This window comes from Callospermophilus lateralis, chromosome 10 (genome assembly GCF_048772815.1).
Source record: "Callospermophilus lateralis isolate mCalLat2 chromosome 10, mCalLat2.hap1, whole genome shotgun sequence".
Lineage (NCBI taxonomy): Eukaryota > Metazoa > Chordata > Mammalia > Rodentia > Sciuridae > Callospermophilus > Callospermophilus lateralis.
Window position 1 is genome coordinate 104416681 of NC_135314.1, and position 18607 is coordinate 104435287.

Sequence of the window (18607 nt, forward strand, 5' to 3'; positions counted from 1 at the left end):
CCATCACCTGAGTAGCTCCCTATGTCCTTATTCTTTAAGGGGATAGGTCCCCATGTCCTCCACCTGGTGAGTTAGAATCATGTATCCTCATCCTGACCAGAGAAAACAATGGTTCCCAGCTAGTGGCCTCAAAGAGCAAGTATGAACCTTCTGGAAACAGGACAAATCCTTTCTGAACCATCCACATCATTGGCTTCATTAATGAGTATAAATGTGTAGAAATGTGAGTGAGCATGGAGTCCTGGGGTTCTGAATAACAGATGAAGGCATCTCAAAAAGATGAGCCAAGCAGGAAGAGGAGTTAATTACTATATCCTAAATCTGATGAGTTCCCATCTCAGAATATTTCAGTTCAACCCCCAAAGTACTAAACTGGAGAAGACATGTATGATGAACATATGTATAAACATATCTTAAATAAGCAGATCTTGGTGCCTTCCACTCAATATGGGGAATGTCTCACATTGCCCTTCAATCTATTATGGGAGTAGGTCTTCACGTCCTCCCCCTTGAGAGAGAGTAGGTGCCCGAGGGGAGCGTGGGTCCTCGTGTCCTTCAGTTGGTGGGTTCACATCCTTATATCCTGCACCTGGTAAGGTATATATAACCATGACACCATTCCACGTATCTGGTGAGCAGAGTAGAACCCTATGTCCTCCACCTGATCAGGGAGATAGTCACTGTACCCTCCATCTGAAGAGTTCCCATCTGAGAACATTCCAGGTCAACCCACAATGTATAAAACTAAAGAAGAGATGTGTATCAATATATGTATATTTATCAATACATATGTGACTGTATATGGGTATATAATAAATTATTTTGTACATGAATACATGACTATGCAGATGAATATACAGATGAACATGCAGATATGTATGCAGATGATATGCATATGACTATGCAAATGAACATGCAAATGATTGTGCAGATGAATGTTATTTGAATTTGCATGTGAATATGAGTATAAATCTGTGAATATATGAAAATGTGTATAAATATGTATTTGCATATATATGTGAATATATGAATATGTGTATAAATATGTATTTGTATAAATATGTATTTGCATATATATGAATATATGTATGTATACATGAATATATTTGAATATGTTTATTTGAATACATATGAATATGTGTGTATATGGATATATATTTAAATGAATATGTATAAATGAGTATAAATGAATATACATAAATAATGTGAATATGTATAAGAACATAGGAATATATATCTATATATAAGAATATGTATATACATATATATTAGTATTATATGAACATGTATAAACATATGCAGTAATATATATGAATATATTTAGTAATATATATTTCAATATGTGTAGAAATACACATATATCTGCAGACCCAGCTACTTCTCTCCAACTACTGGAAAGTTCAGTGAAGTTATTTTAAAAGAAAATGTTAACAATTCCCCAAACTAATACTTACAATAATATTTTTATATAAATGAAGTCCTTTACATCAGCCTCTTACTTATTCTCATGAATAAATTAGCACTCAAAATCCCTTGATTTGCAGGACCACTAAGCACCCTAACAGGAAGCCACATTCAGGGCTGGCTTCACCAGCAGGTTTCAGGGCCCCACACTGGAGAGCCCCACATGTGGGCTAACATTCCGGTCCCACCCTCATCATTCTTAGTGAAGTTGAGGAAGACTCCCTATACTTTTACAATGCCCTGGGTCCCACTCCTTCATGTAGCCACTCCTTCCAGTGAGTACCTGTTGAGTTTGGTGGGTCTGAGTGAGGACCAGGCTCTCTGGGGTATCCCTGGAACAAAGCCATCCCAGTTTAGGGGCAGACTTCACAGACCCATCTCACTCCAGTAACCAGAAACCCATCCACAAAGGTCTTCCTGACATTACGTATCAGCTCTTGACTCCATATTCATCGTGTTATAGGACACATGTGTTTATTCTGGGAAGCAAGGAAGAAAGACGTCAGAGTCTTCCAGTGTAACCTAGCACCTACAAGACACCTTAAATGTGCTCCCAGTGAAAATCAAGCAAATGACATATCCAGGAGCTTTGATGTCCACACTATTTAATTATAGCTTTTAAAAAATCCAGTGCCCCAAGAGAGAAAAAAGCTAAAACATACTAGTCATATGTTTAATACAAAATACCAACATGTGTGAGTTTTTCATATATTGTAATCCAAAAAGAATTATAAAGGAGGTAGGAAGGGAAGAAAGACAGAAGGAAGACAGAGAGGGAAGAAAGCATGGAAATCTTTCATGTGCAAAGCTGCCAGCTCTGAACTGGTGTGGATTCAATGCCCATCACAGATTTACTTGGTCAACTAGACTGATGGATAAAGTAGCTGAATGTGATCAGCGGGAATGCCTACCACTTCACTAATTGGTAATAGACTTGTTTAATCAACTCACTTTCTGGGAAGTTCCTTTCTCCCTGTCCTACAACCCCACTTCTCTGTGTGTCCTCTCTGAAACTACTTGCTTCTTTGGTGTGCCAAAAAATAATTCATTCCACAAACATTTGCTGGGCATCCACTGTGTGCTGGGCACACACTTCGTGGCCCAGAGGCTTGGGATACAGTAGTCAACAAAATGGACCAAGTCACAGCCTCTTGGAGGCAGAGGCTGCCTCCACGTGCACCACCACCACCCACAGTGCATGAACTTCCCCTTTTTGATCCTGGGGATCGAACCCAAGGGCACTGTTTTAGTGAAGTTTTTCACTGCTGTGACTAAAAGACCCAACCAAAACAATTTTAGAGGAGGAAAAGGTTGTTTTGGAGCTCACGGTTTCAGAGGCTCCAATCCATAGACAGCAGGCTCCATTCTGTGGGAGGGAAGCAGCCCACACGACTCATCCAGAAGCAGAGAGACTCCACTGACCTGATACAAATATATACTCCAAAGCCACCCCGGATGACCCACCTCCTTCAGCCCCAGCTACCACTCCAATCACCACTCTGTTAATCCCATCAGGTAATTCACTGATTAGGTTAAGGCTCTCATAACCCAATCATTTCTTCTTTGAACCTTCTTGTATTTTCTTATACATGAGCCTTTGGGGGACAGCACATCCAAACCATAACAGGCTCTTAACAACTGAGCCATATCCCTAGCCCACTTTATTTATTTTATTTTATTTTATTGAGGCAGAGTCTCACTTAGTTGCTGAGGCTGGCTTTGAACTCTTGATTCTTCTACCTCAGCCTCCCAAGTTGCTGGGATTGCAAGAGTGCCCCAGCGTACCAGCTTGCCAGTCTTTTAAATTTTGGTTTGCAAGAAGTAAAATGGCATGTCTTTAATATCTAAATTTTTGATTAGTAATGAGTCACAAATCAATTGCCACCCAGTTTCATCTTCTATATATTTTTATTGTTGGCTCATATTTCTTTCAGGCTGTTTTTCTTACTGATTTGTGAGTTTGTTTTATAGCCTGAATATCAGGTCTGGTTCCTAGAAGCAAGCCCTGATTCAGGGAATTATGTAGAAGTGATTTACTTAAAAAAGAATTAGAAAAAGGACTTGTTACAGAAGTGTGTTTTTGTAGAGAAACTGGTGAGAGTACAAGAAGCAGGAAAAAAGGGGGGGAGAGAAAAAGCAAAAGTGCACTGGAGTCGCAGCCCAGGCCGGCTCTGCATGATCTCTTGGAAATCTGGAGGGGAGGTTAGAGGCCCCAGTTGCTAGTCCATGGCTGAGGGCCATGCTGGAGGATGGACACTCCTGGCATTTCTAGCTCTCCGCATATGTGTGGGCAAGTGGATTCTGGCACCCTTTTAAGAGCTGGTGTGAAGTATTGAAAACTCCTGGGGTGGGTGGGGGGTGAAGTGCTTGGAAAATGGCCAAACAGGAATCTGAGGTGACCTCGGAGAACCAATGGCATCCACTAACGGCAACACAAACTCAACTTCACGATTAATTCAAGAAACAACCTGCAAGAGCAAGACATTTTGTAGATGCAAAGGACAGGCAACACCTGTCTCTAGCTGCAGTAGTGCATAGGCTTCTGCAAACACTCTTGCTGGGAATATAAATCGGTATCATCCTTTTGGGGAAAAATATTTGATAGAATATTGGTGGGCCTGACTCTGTACCTGCATGGTATCTTGCTCATTGTGCAGGGAAGTCTTAACACAGAACCTGTTTTGGGTCAAAGTGCTGTCAGAACACTGGCAAGCGCAATTTCCTTGCTCCTTTGACAGCAAGTTATTCCCCTGTTGGTACAAGGTCGGCCTGTGTGGCAGTTTCTAGACTCCTGCTGTCTGGACTCCTGTAAGATAACATCTTGTGTACCACCTCTGGCTTATCATGACTGTCACATGTAAATTGGCCCATACTCATTATTAAAGCTATTTTTTGCTGTGCAATAAAGCAGAGCCGTTCTCTGAAACCATCTAGGAGAGGTTTCTCCCCATCCTCAAGCTCCCCAAAGTCCATGCTGGAAGAGCAAGCCCCTCTGCAATAGAATCTATCTAGATTTAAAATCATGTACCTTTTGCTGCAGCGATTTTTCCTAGGAATTTATCCTCTACCTGTCGTCCACAAAAGTGGGCAGTGCACAGCAGCACTACTCACAGAGACAAAAACCAACAGCATACATCCATACAGAGGAGCATTATCAGCTGTTTAAAGTAACAGGGGAAGAACAAACATGAACTGGCAGAAATGAAGCCTCTGCTGGAGGGCAGGACCTGAGTGGACTGCAGACCCCTGCTCCAGGGCGGGCTGCAGACCTCAGCAGCTCACCACAGATTTCTTCTTTCTGGATTTTGTCCGACAAATTTGAAGAATGAAATCCACAGAGGAGCATGGGTGAGTGTAACAGTAGGACTCACTTAACTGTGACTGGAAACAGAAGTCCTCTGGAGAGAGAGAACACGAGGGGTGCCACTGGAGTGGGTCGGCTTAGGGGTTCATACATGCTTGGGCCAATGCTGCTGGTCCAAATGAATGCTTTTCATTGTCTGGGAAAGTCACCATCACCACTGGTTAGCCCTGCAAGCCTATTCAGGTCTGCCCCCCTTCAACCTTCTTCTGTTGGTCTAGAAGGGGAGGTTGAGGCCGGGAGGCTCGGGCAGGGAGTGTAGGTTCCGGGCTGCAGTGCTAGGTGGACGCTGTGCTCACCACCAGCCCTTCCCTCCACAGCTCTGGGACAAGGATCTGGCTTCAGAGAGATGTCCACTGACGTTTCTGTTGCTTACTGGGCAACCCTGTGTAAATTATTTGACTTCTCTACACCTCAATGTCCCTATCTGGGAATTGAGGCCAGTATATTAAAATGATATTGCTGTACGGATTAGATGATGCTTCTCAGGTGTTTTGCACAACATCTAGGACATAATGTTCAACAAGTATTAGTGATATCAGTTATTGTTAAGAGAAAAAAGTGAAAATGTCGAAATAGCAGGTACTGCTTTTATGATTTAAAATATCCAACTTATAGGGGAAAATAAATATATATTTTGTAAATCTGAGATTTGAGAGGATATAGAAGTTTTTTTATTTGACATGTTGATGCTTAACATTTTCAACCCTGAACACTTAACACCTACAAATGATGTCACAGATCCTGGGAGGTTGAGAAGCCACTTCCCCTGGCACCTCCTTCCAGGTTCCTCTGAGGCTCCTGCCAAACAGTGCTCTCATGTGACCCATCCACCCAGTGGACACAAGTATGGGACAGTGGGATCCAAAGGAACTTTAAGGACAGAGAGCACTGTCCCAAGCATGAATGATGAGCAGCTATTCTGATTTTAGGCTTTTTGTTTGTTTTAGTACTGGGGATCTAATCCAGGGCACTTTACCACTGAGCCACGTCCCCAGCGCTTTTTTATTTTTTGTTTTGAGACAGGGTCTCACTACGTTTCTGAGTCTGGCCTCAAACCTGCAGTCCTCCTGCCTCAGACTACTGAGTCTCTGGTTTTAGTTTTGAGAGCAACAACAAAAAGCTAAATCATATGGTTAATAATAGGCAAGAATAAGAATCCTGTAATTCTGATGACTTGTTACCTCTGTGAAATTGTTGGCAGGACAGCATGGCTTTTTAAAGAAATACATACCTTTAAAAAACCTTGGCGGGGGGGCAGGGGGATGGGGGGGCACAGAGTGGTGGCACATGCCTGTAATCCCAATGGCTGGGGAGGCTAAGGCAGGATTCTAAGTTCAATGCCAGCCCCAACAACTTAGTGGGACCTGTTTCTAAATAATATATATTATTTACCATATATATATATATATATATATATATATATATATATATATATATTTTTTTTTTTTTTTTAAGGGCTGGGGATGTGGCTCAGTGGTTAAAAGCCCCTGGGTTCAATCACTGGTACCAATTTTATTTTTTTTTTAAATCTCAGGGGACTACTTCAAATAAAGTGGAAATTAGAATTCTGTCGACATCTAGAGTATTGAAGAGTATTGAAGTTCAGGCATGGGAGCCAAAAAAAGCATCTTCCTACAGAATTTTCCTTCCTTTGTTGTCTGCCAAGAGGTTACATAAGTCTCTCCATTCTGTTCCACCCAAAACACTCGGTATGAAGAACATACATGAATAATGAGACAAAGACTCCAAGTGGAAACTCAATTGTATTTATTTTTCTTATACAGAATCAAAGAAGTAAAAATCAGTACCAAACTCCAGGTAAAAGGGTTTGATCTGATTGATTTGGCTGCATACTTTTTTTATGCATAACATTCTAAATTAAAAATAAACACACATGTCATATTACAAAATGTAGAAGTAAAATTTTAAAAAATTTAAAGTACTAGCACAAATGATGTAGTGTTGGGGAAACAGTCTCTGTCAAATCACCCATTTTTCCAATTAAATTAGTCCACAATTTCTTTCTTTCTTTCTTTCTTTTTTAACAGCTTATTTTTTTCACAGAAGTTGGCTGTACTTCCAGAAGTTCCTTTCTCATTACAGGGTGAGAATGTGACTTGTATTCAGCAAGTCTGTGGCTCCACCTTCTTCTGAAGAGAGCTTTTCCACCAGGTGGGGGCCACAGCTACCAGCACACAGAATACTCCACTCTGTTTCACACCTTCCTGTGTATTGTGTGCTCAGTGAAAGAAATGGCGGTTTATATCCTAAGTACTAATGTGAAACACTGTCTACCAATTACTTAGATTTTAAAAAATGACAAATAAATTTTGACAATTTATTTGCTTCAAAAGAAAATGTATTTTATCAGAAAAAAAATCTTGAATAAAAAAATCTCTGAAATTACTTTTCAACTTCACTTTTGAAATATGGCTTTTCTCTAACAAGATTTTGGGATGAGATGGTGAAATTTTATGACTGGTTTTGAATGAAAAATACTAGATATCCTGGCAGCTGTCTTAATAAAAAGAAATATAAATAGCACCTTATCATGACTTCTGAGGGGTTTTAACACTTAAAATAAGAGAAACAGCTATCAAAAAGTTGCTCTGACAGGCTGTGGGTGCAGCTCCGTGGAGCCCAGCCTGGTACACTGGTTTGAATCCCAGCACCCCCCCCCAAAAAAAAAGCTCTTACTTTAGATTTTTAGCCTTAATATTCTTTAATGAGACCATATTTAATGGCCTTAAAAACAACAAAAAATTATACCTGGCTTTATCTATTAGTAAACAAATAAGGTCCCTAGTTTATTCTGAAAAATATTTATTTATTATATTCATTGATAAATGTTCCAACTAATTTCACTAAAAAAATGATCCTAGTATTTTCTAATGGCACAAGCTTACTAGAAAATTACTCCTAAAAGGTGGTAATGTAAATCATCAATGATTAACTGCTTTTTTTTAAAAAAAAAAAAGGGTATCTGTATCTTTTACATTTAATAACCTGAAAATGAGTCTATAAAAATATCTTTTAAAAGTACAGTAACACTGCTGAGTTCTGTTAGGTCCCTTCTATTTGTTTTTTCTTAGAAAGAATGTACAACTCTTTTTGCAATTTTTGCTAACAAAAGAGGAAAATAAAGAGTGTTCCCTTTCAATTTAGTAGCAACACAAACACCTTCCTGACCTCTCTCTGCTTAGAGAGAGCAAAAGGAATCAGTGGAACAAAAGCCCCTGACCTCAGGCAGTCAGTGCCGCAGGCAACAGCCGTCCCTGCGTATGTCTGCCCACTGCTCAGTGCCCTGGGGACAGTGCCACAGGGCTGGCCCCCAACTCCCATAAAGTGCACCAAAGCCCTCTTTTCTTCTACCACAGTCTCCTGGCACAAAGCCTGTGGCAGAAGGCTGCTGCTCTGCTCCGTGGGGGCACCTCTCACACTTGCCTGTCCTACCTTCAGGGACTATGCCTTGTCTGTCTCCATGTCACACTAGTGTCCTTTCCACTACGTGCCATTCAATTTACCACTTCATCTCTGACCTTTTCACTTGCCTTCTTTCCAGCTAGATCAAGTATATACTGTGCATCTCTATTCTGGTAGATCAAAAAGGATCTCATTTAAGATCCCCAACAAATAAGCCCCCATGGGAACTGAATGTTTCCTTTTAGAGACCTGAATTATTAATGTCTTTGAAAAAAGAGATTAAATTCATAGAGTATAAATAATGTCAGTTCAAAACATTAACAGTCGAGGACTTCATTGGCGAGGCAGGGGGCTTCATGCCAGGTGAACATGCCACTCTCAGTCCTTGAAGGCTAATGAGGAGAGATTCTTGTTTCTATAAGAGGTATTGAGTATATAGCTCATGCCTTTTTAGACCAACTGTAGCAACAGAGTTAGGATAATATACATAGGAACCAATTTTCCTGCATGCAGAAACATGTCTCCACTACACTCTTAGAGGGCGACTTTTTAAACGTCAGTCAGAGATCTGCTTCATCCTTCAGTTTCATAGATGTGATTATTTAAAACATTAGAAATTTTTAAAACAAAACTGACAAAGCCTGGCAATTTAAAAAGCAACAGCTCACTGCGTGTACTATCAGGTTGAATCTATGTTGTCCTGATGTTTCAGAATAGTTTCAAAAGACAAAAATACAGTTGCCATGATTTATCAAAAACATCTAGCTGGTCTTTGTTGTTACAAAATTACAGTGTTTTATAAAATAAACATTGAATTCTGAGCTGCATTTTTTTTTTCAGAAATCTAAGTTGCAATATAAAAAAAGTTTTATTTAATAAATGCTCATTTTAGTCTGAAATTGGTCTCTTTCACGGGTCTCTAGTATAAGCCTGTGGCTGATGCTGCTGCTACCCTCCTGCTGGGAGGGCCAGGTTGTACAGATACTATGCAGCAGAAGACCAAGGAGACACTCCAATAGAACTGTGTGTCCCTCTTTCAGAGGCTGTCAGAGCCAGCATGGATTCAAAACTAGGCTACATTCCATAGAGCAAGATTTCGCTACCCATACAACAATGTTGTAAAACTCACTGAGTAGGTTTAAAGCACTTGGTACTACTGTAATACACTCAGCTTTAGAGATGTAAATCAGGTCAAATTTTGTGCACATTTCCTGGACCAAGCTGCCCATCTGAATTCACTGGCTGTGATCAGCTTTCTATGGTTTATAATCAATTTATGTATAAATTTCAACTAATACACTAAAGCTTAGCCATGGGGCAGCAGAGAATGAAGAGAAGTAATTCTGCATAACCAATTCTATAGGCACAATTCTGCATCATCTGTCTCAGAAATGCAGGCTTGCAGAAAATAAAGACAGAACATTTATTCATGTTTAACTTAAGTTACTGTCAATCAAAACCAGGCATTGATGAAACTGGCCACATGGACAGGAAGGAAAAGGAGTCACAGAGGCAGAAAGCCGTGCACTGTCGCTTTCTCCAAGAGGCCTAGGAAATGTCAGGTTGCGCTGCACCCCAGTGACAAAATGGTAGCCATTACAGCCAGGTTAGAAAGGGCTCACTTTTGTTCAGAGCCGACTCTACGTCATTGAAGAGGGGGATCAGATCTTCAGACTCCAGCGTTCCTAGGTCAACGTTGGTTCCCGGAAGACAGTCAAGGAAATCAGGGAAGCGGGTCTGTTGCGGGTTGATGTTCATAGGTGTCTGACCTGTGGTTTCTCCTGTAACAGAATGAAAGGAAGCCATGGTAAGTTCTTCTTGCAAGGTCTTGAGAGAGGGACAGTTTAAATGTTAACACAACTGTTACCTTCACACTTTTAGACAGTACATTAATGAATTTCACTTGTAAGAGGTACAGAGGTGCTGGGGTCATCTGAAATGGGTAGCCATGGCCCAGAATGGAAATGTAAGAGCCTGGGATCTATGCCTTCCTGTGACAGAGGCATGAAGGGTTGTTTCAAGAAACAGAGGCCCTGCCTGGGATGAATATCTTATCACACAGCTGCATTCCATGGTCTGACTGTGAGCTGCTTTCTACTACTCTCGCCATCCTTGCTGATGTTTGGGGACAGTGGTGTGAGGTTTCTTTTACTTGTGCCATGTTAGAAGACTGTCTTCAAGAGGGTGTTGGGCACCATGTACACAGGGGATCTGCAGGTCCTCTGCCCCACACACCCCATGACAAGCCACCTCCTCAGAGCACAGAGTAATCTCTTTTATTTTGCTTAAACCACGATTTCCTAAACCCAATAAATTATCTAATCCTATTTTGGCAGAATGTATATCTGAATAAAACCAGAATACTTCAGAGCACCATTGAGAAAACGCCAGAACATTGAGTAGCTGAAATAGGACAGGAAGAATCTGTCCTTCACCTGTAAGACCACTGGAGGAAGTTCTCAGAGACCTGTCACCAGACTGATTCTTTTAGCTGTGTGACCTTAGACATATTTGCTTGTCTAAATAAAATGCAAAATGAATAAAATGCAAAATAGTGTCTGGCACACACCAAGGCTGTCCATATAAAAACAGAAAATGTTTGTGGATCGTGCTAGGAGAAAGAAAAATCTAGGCATCAACTATTGAACAACTAGTTGATTCAAACAGCCCCAAATTTTCTGAAGGGATAAACTGCCTCAAAGATTGAGAAGGGCTACGGCTGCAGCTCAGCAGCAGAGCACTTGGCCAGCATGTGTGAGGCACTGAGTTTGATCCTTAGCATCATATAAAAATAAGTAAATAAAAAAAAAAACCTGACTTGAGAGGCACTGATAACTGAGGCCAGCTTCCACCAGAACAACATTGGAAGGGAAGAAACTCGCTATGTTAGTTTTTGGTTTATACATGCAGTGGCCTTCCTAAAAAGCATGCATACAGGTTGCATCATATTGATAAAAGTACAGAAATTTTATTTTATCTATATGTGTTTCCCAAGGAAGACTTACTGAGTGGTGAAGGAAGCAAACTTTTGGTGACAGTAAAGCACTTGGCTTTTCTAGAAGTCACAAAATATTCATGACTCTTGGCTGATATTTTATAGGATTTTTTGAAGAGCAATAATTTGAAAAATTAAATTATATGCAACAACATGACCTCAATAGAGTGCTTCAGATACTGAAAAACAACCTTAAAAATAGAAAAGAAAGTCCAAAATAACTTTCTTCTACCATTACAGCATCCAGATGAAAAGGAGGTTTTAAAATTGATCTATCCCAAAAAGCTATTCAATCTTAAGAGCTAGATATCTTTTTTATCTTCATTTCCAGTGAGAATCATTGTTCCAACTTTCTAATACTTAAAACATATATTTTAGTCAAATGAAATCCCTGATTTAAGGACTCACTCCGATCCTTACTTCCCAGGATTGATGGAAAGCACAAGGAGTCAGGTCAAGCTTCTCCTCGGGGTTGACCATCTTCGACTGTCTGTCTGGAGCAACTTGGAAATCTCCTAGTGATACTAGGGTCTTTGTAGGTTTGTCTACTTAAAAGGTGGATGACAGGGGCTGGCATTGTGCTCAGTGACAGAACGCTTACCTCGCACATGTGAGGCACTGGGTTCCATCCTCAGCACCACATAAAAATAAATAAACAAAATAAAGACATTGTGTCCATGTATAACTAAAATAAATATATATTAGTGTGTGTGTGTGTTTTTTAAAAAGTAGATGAGATAAAAACCAGACAATTCTTGCAAGGGTGTGATTATTGTAGAAAGTTCTAGAAGGATGGATGCGTGCCCAGCTTTTGCTCATGCTGGTCCCTGTGCTCTGTCCTCACACCAAGCCCAGCTGTTGTTTGGTGTGCATGGTGAGGAGGGAATGCTCAGCTGGCCCATTCCCATCTGGCCTGTGGTCAACGTGTACTCAGCAGGATTAACGGATGTCTTTTAGGCACACTTGAGTCTGTCTTCCCTGGTTCTCCTCAGCTGCTTGCTATGTGGCAGCATGTCTCCCCTTGAGAGGGTTAATGTCCACTTCCTTTAAGACTTCACAGAGGTGGCCCTAAACTTAAGTCCGTTTCACAGCTTCTTAGATAGAGGGGCAGATTTTTATGCTAGGATTCGACCCGTGATATAAAGTGAGCACATTGCTCCCACTTCATGGGTGAGAATCTGAGGCCCACAGAGGTTAGGTGCCCACAGTAGCTACCAGAAAGTAGAGAAGCATGGCTTCAACCCAGGTTGTTTGTCTGCAAAGACCATTTTCTTTATTTAATTCCACCTTATGGTTCATAACACTCCCCATCTTCTGACTTGAGGCCACAATTTTTAAAACATGGAAAAGAATACTTTCTTTCTTTTTTTTTTAAGATCTCCAGAGGCTTTTTCCTTATCTAACTTTTGATTTTTGCCCTTACTGGCTTCCTTGTGTTTAAAAGATGAAAGTAAACAGCTATTATATAAGAAGGAGCCCCTTAATCAGGCTGATCCAAGGGAGCAAAATAAACCTAACACCAAAAAGGAAAGAAGGATGAAAGGGGAAGGGGAGAGAGAAAACAGCAGCAATGAATTGAAGAATAGTAAGATGATAGTTCAAACTATTCTGGTCCAGCTCCTCAGGAGACCACTGTGCGGCCTTCTGACAGCAAGGCCGCAGGACCACCCAGCCCAGGAGTTGCTCCCTGCCACACCCCAGGACCTGGCTGGTCTGACTCTCAGGCCCCCCCCCCCCGACAATAGGGACCACGGCACAAAGGAGTCACTTAGGAGCAGGCACTCTAGACAAACGCTTGGGGAAGCAATTTTCAATTTTTGTCACAGAACGATTAATTTTCTATCATCCATGACAATGGAGGAGAAACTTGCCTGGGTAACTCCAAAGAGTAGACACTTCAGCTGTCATTTGGTTCTGGTTCTAGAATATTTTCTGGGAGTTATGAGTTTCATAATTAAGTCTAGATTAAGCAAATGAGACTAAATTCAGATTTTGCAATTGGAGGGCTCCCTCCTAGAGAATGGGAGAAGTACTGTATTTCACAGCATTGACATGCATTCTCCAGTATTCTGTGCATCCTAATCTTGCATAAAAAATAATTTAGTAATAACTGATTTTTAAGTAACACTGGCACAATAAAAAAAAAAGCTTCACAAAATGGTTGCGCCCCGCTTTTTTGCAAAACAAACATACAAGAAGCATAAATTCTGCAATGATTATGTAGTGAAATGGGGTAAGAGGCATTCTCAAAGCCTGCCGAGCCCTGGCCTGAGGATGCACAGGGAGAGGACCAGGGAGAAGTTATTCTGGGGTTCTTTTCAATTGCAAGGGAGGGCATCATCACCATCATGGAACTCTGAGTCGACAGCATAACATGCTCTGAGTGACTTACCTCTCTACATGCCTACTTCCAGTTGCTCCCCAAATGCAGGGAATAACATGGAAACATCTGTGATTGGCGGAACCGTATCTAGGAACAGTTTCCAGGACAAAAAGTGGCCTGTGCATTATACTTTAAAACTATGGACAGTAGGAACAATGGCAGAAGAGTGGCAAAGCAGACAGGTCTCTTAGTACAATTGTGAGCAAGGGGCTATGAGGAGCAGAGATGAGCTTTTAAAAAACAGTAATTAAAATCCTGTGCCCATGTATGAAACTGGGAAGCTCTGGGAAAGAGGCTGGAGTTCATTAACAGTGAATTGATTAATTAATAGTGCCTGTGGGTTGCACAGCTTTTCAGGAGTCATTTTATGTTGTCATTGAGATTTCGTGTTTCTGGTTGGATTTTAGAGTTAAGGTGACAAAGGGACAAATTAAAAGTGAAAACACACTGCAAGCATTGACAGGCTGTGCCCCACCTGTGTCCATCTCGTCCACGTTGCTGAGAAAGTCCTCAGGGGTGGTGGGGACACTGTAGCACCCTAACCCCAGGCCACTGTCGGTGCTCTGCTCCCTTGAGTGGTAGGGCCCCCTGCGAGCAAAAGAGGGAGAGACATCATTGACCCACTCAATGCAGTGCACAGTCGCATCACAGCCCCAGAAACAGTGTGGCTCTGTCATTATGGCTCAACTTTCCAGGTAGTGAAGGGAGAAGATAGCACCTCCCTTCACTCTGAAATATAATTCTGATGTTAATGTAATCAAATTGTAAGCAAGTAAAACTGGCCATTCATGATGCATGGCCCTTGATTTTCTTTCCATCTTCAAATAACCATTTGGATACTGTTCTACAGAGTATGATACCATTTATGTGGGATTTAAAAAAAAAACAAAAAACAGAAAACAAAATTCAATGCTGCTATGGATATACACACTAATAAAAGATATATACATGATGGGCATATGCCAGTTCCTGCATAGTGGCTACATGAGGAAGAGAAGAGGGAAAGAAACAAGAGTTCAGTATTGGAGGGATGGCTTCACATGGTAAGTGTAATACTTTATTTACAAAAAAAATAAGACTGGGGCTGGGGATGTGGCTCAAGTGGTAGCGCGCTCGCCTGGCATGCGTGCGGCCCGGGTTCGATCCTCAGCACCACATACAAACAAAGATGTTGTGTCCGCCGAGAACTAAAAAAAAGTAAATATTAAAAAAAAAAAAAATTCTCTCTCTCTCTCTCTCTCTCTCTCTCTCTCTCTCTCTCTCTTTAAAAAAAAATAAGACTGGACGGAAATATGGCAAATCTAGGTGGTGGGTAAATTAGTAACTTCCATGTTATTCTTTACACTTTTCTGTACTTTAAAATCAACAACTTAAAACACCCATACCTTCATTATTTCAGTTCGTGTTTGTTTTCTTACCTGTCTTTACTTGTATTCTTTTGCCAGAAGCACCCACGAGGGCACTAGAACATGGGGAACAAAGAGTGGCCCCCATGTGCTTAAAAGGCCACAGGTGATGCTGACATCTGCACATGCAGACACCACTGCCCCAAAGCATCTTTTTATTCTGCTCCTTCGTTTTGTTTGTTTTTTAAAGAAACATCATCTACTTTAATTAAGTTTTTAATTATAAAATAATTTTAAACACACACAGAAGATGCAAAATGATTACAGAGATTAGCTCCCTTCACCCAACTTTTCCTACGACGGCATCCCACACAGCCACAGTGCAGTATAGAAGCCTGGGAACAGATGATGTGGAATCCTACTAACTAACCTACAGCCTTATTTACATTTCACCATCAAAATATCATCTTTAATTATTTTGTTCTCAACTTGCCACATGACAGGCTTTTATCCCCCAGGTGGCCACCGAAAGCCACAAGATTCTTCCTGGTATAAACACTAGAAAACACCATCCTGTTTAAATGACAAATGCATTCCTGATTCAAACTGTGCACTAGGGGCTGACTATATAATTATTAAAAGGCAGATGACTTCCTTGGCTTTTCTTTTTTCTACCAGTTCCTCCTACTTCCTACTCTCACCCCAAACCTCAAGCTCCTTATCTTTTCCCAGTGTAAACCAAACCCTCTTTTAGTCTAGACTTCATAATAAATAGAGCAAAATTAAATGTTCCCCAAATGTTAACTTACCCATTGAGAAAAGGATCTGAGCTGTTATTAGTGATGGATCTCATATCTGGGGTCATGGCAGGAGGGTTTGCAGCAGCCTGGACTGCAGCCATTGTCTCGGCTTCCATGGGGAGCTGTCTGCAGAGGGCAGCTTCCTGCAGAGGTACAAGGATTAGAGCAGAGTGTACTTGTGGGAGAAGCACTCGCCAAATACAATGCACTTATATTAATTCCCAGTGAGTCTAAATTATCAGGAAGTCATGAGTGATATAAATCACCTTCCTACATTCACAGAGTTGAGGAGAAGTTTGGCTAACATTAGCCTCTGGACACTGACTTCTCCATGTACCACCCACAGGACTGTTTAAACACCAAATCACATCCAGGCTTCTCAGGCATTTTCTCAGAGTTAAGGCTATTGCAGTCCTGATCTCAGAACAAATCTAAGCCAATCAATGCAATCGGATGACTCAGGACGAGTAGGTACATTCTAGTCCCTATTACTTACAGGCCAGCGAACCTGTATTACAGAATTCAGGATTTACATTAAATTAAATCTGACAGTTTATGTCAATAATCAAGAAGAGGGAAAGAAACAAGAGTTCAGTATAATCAAGAAAACAGCTTAAAAAATTTTTTTTTCTACTGCATTGTATTGTTGATGTGACTAACATGGCTGAGGTTGGAGACCACACAGAGCCAAACAGAACCCAATCAACAATTAGGTATCTGGGGGCACATGGGTTTTACCAGCAAGATCATGCTGCTAGAATTATTTTTTTAAGCCAGCACTGCTTTGCCAAGTAGAGTCAATACAAACAACTACGAATTTATTGACTACAATCACTTTTTCTCCTGGAGTTTGTGCTCTGACAAACATGAGCAGGAATTAAATTGCTTTCCAACGCACTGCTACTTCTGGAGAAGGAGGATTCTGTACAGTGTGCTGCTTGGAAACCAAGGAGAGGCTCCTCCCCAGACCACCATCTCCCACTCCAGGCTGAGGTCACTGAACCTCCCAGACCCCAAGCCATGGCTGCAGTGGCAAGCAGACTCAGGCCGTCTTGAGTTGCACATCTCATTAGCCCTCCCCAGACCTAACATGCCATGACTTCAGAGAGGAACTGCAGTCTAGACAAGTCCCAGTGAAGTCATCGGATATAAAAACTTTCGGTTACTAGAGTTCATTCTGCTGTTCGTGGGAGTCCTGGTAGCGTGACGGCTGCAAACTGTGAGGCCTGCTGGGTAACTTAGCCTGACATCAACACCCTGACCAGAAAGGGCCCCTGGGTCACTGCTGTTGGCCTGGATGGCAAGTCGTCAGAATGCTTCACTCCCATACCTCATTCAGTGATCCATAGCAAGCACATAAGAAATAAAGGTATTTTAAAAAGATGATTTTTAATCCATCATCTAAATCTTGGAAGAAAGTTTTGAATAAATCTAGAAAAGCCAAACTATTTTCTAATGGTTATTTTTACACAGTGGACAGCATGCCTTAGAAACGATCCCCCAACAAAGTCTTCCCCAAAATCTTGTATAGAACGGTGGCGAGGCTGCACCAGGTGCCAAGAGCCCGCGCCACCAGCCCACTCCTGCAGTTCACATGCCTTGGCCCTAGTGCAAAAACATCTGGCCACTGACACAATTTCTAGTTCCTTATAAACTACAAATGCAAGAATCTTGTGGCTGATTATATATATTTAAAAAGACTTTAACTAGAAGCTTCTATTCTTCAACCATAAATGAATAAATTTGGGGGTTTATCTCTAAACAAATACCCTTTTAAACATAAAAGTTGATGGGGTGACAGTATTTCCTTATATTTCACAGAATTTTATCACCATGTCTGAAAAATTCATAAAAAAAATTCAGGTTCAATTTGTAAAATCCAGAAGGATCTGAATTCAAATAAGAAGAATCATTTCTGAAACCTCAGCTACTTTAGATAAAAAAGAGAAGAAGACTGTATATAAATGGTCATCTGTAATGACATATAATATAGAAATAAAATTCAAGTTATAAGAACAAATCTCAGAAACAAGATATAAAACATGTAGTTCTGAACTTCACTTTCATTTAGATTATTCCTGGAACACTTCAAATACAGAGAACGTAAAATAATGATATATCGTTGCTAAACATATAAATAAAATTCAAAGGGACTATGTCGCAGCCAAAGCTGCGAGGAAGACGTCTCACTGCGCCAGTTCATGTCAGCCGCTGTTTTGAGTTCAGAAGAACTGAAGTTCTACTCCCCAGCATTGACGGTGCTGCTATCTGCTGCGGAGACTTGACAAGTCACCCTAAGAGGAAGTGCTACCTGCTGACCACAGGGGTTCACAGTCTCACCCTCCATACAGATGATTGACACACAGGAGAATACACAAGGATGTTGTGTGGAACTAAGAAAAGTGACTTTGAGAAACAGGCCAGTCTAAACTACAAGGCCATTGCTCACAACGCAGCACCTTCTCTGAGACTCTTCCAAGATCATCTTCAGGTCACAAGGCACTATGCACAGCAACCAAAGTGAAGGTCATACCCCCCCACCCCGACCTCTGCTTCAGATCCTACCTGGATGGGGACCGTAGCCCCCAGCCCTGGCCGTACCCCTCCTAGTCCCTCACAGCTCCCCCTGGCTCCGCGCAGTCTCCTGGTCTCTGGTTCCTCTACTCCACACCATCTGTCCCTCTGCTTGGAGCCCACTCCTCAGATTTCCCCAAGGCTCATTATCTCACTCGCTGCTCATCTACAAACGTCACCCCTTCAGAGATGCTCCTCCCTAACCCTGCCTCTGTTAATTTGCCTCTTCTCCTGTATTTATTTTCTTCTCTCCACTTA

The 18607-nt window shown here is 41.3% G+C and overlaps 1 protein-coding gene across 2 annotated transcripts in view; it reads right to left on the bottom strand.

Moving 5' to 3' along the window:
* Positions 1-6649: 6649 nt before the first annotated feature.
* The window catches only part of Wwtr1 (WW domain containing transcription regulator 1), a 121107-nt gene continuing 109149 nt past the window's right edge, over positions 6650-18607 (bottom strand). For both annotated transcript variants that reach the window (XM_076867706.2, XM_077110375.1), the window contains 3 exons: positions 15785-15918; positions 14105-14217; positions 6650-10032 (listed from right to left, as the gene is read on the bottom strand). In XM_076867706.2, the coding sequence (XP_076723821.1) occupies positions 9848-10032; positions 14105-14217; positions 15785-15918 (432 nt within the window). In that variant the 3' untranslated portion in view covers positions 6650-9847. The remainder of the gene's footprint in view (positions 10033-14104; positions 14218-15784; positions 15919-18607) is intronic.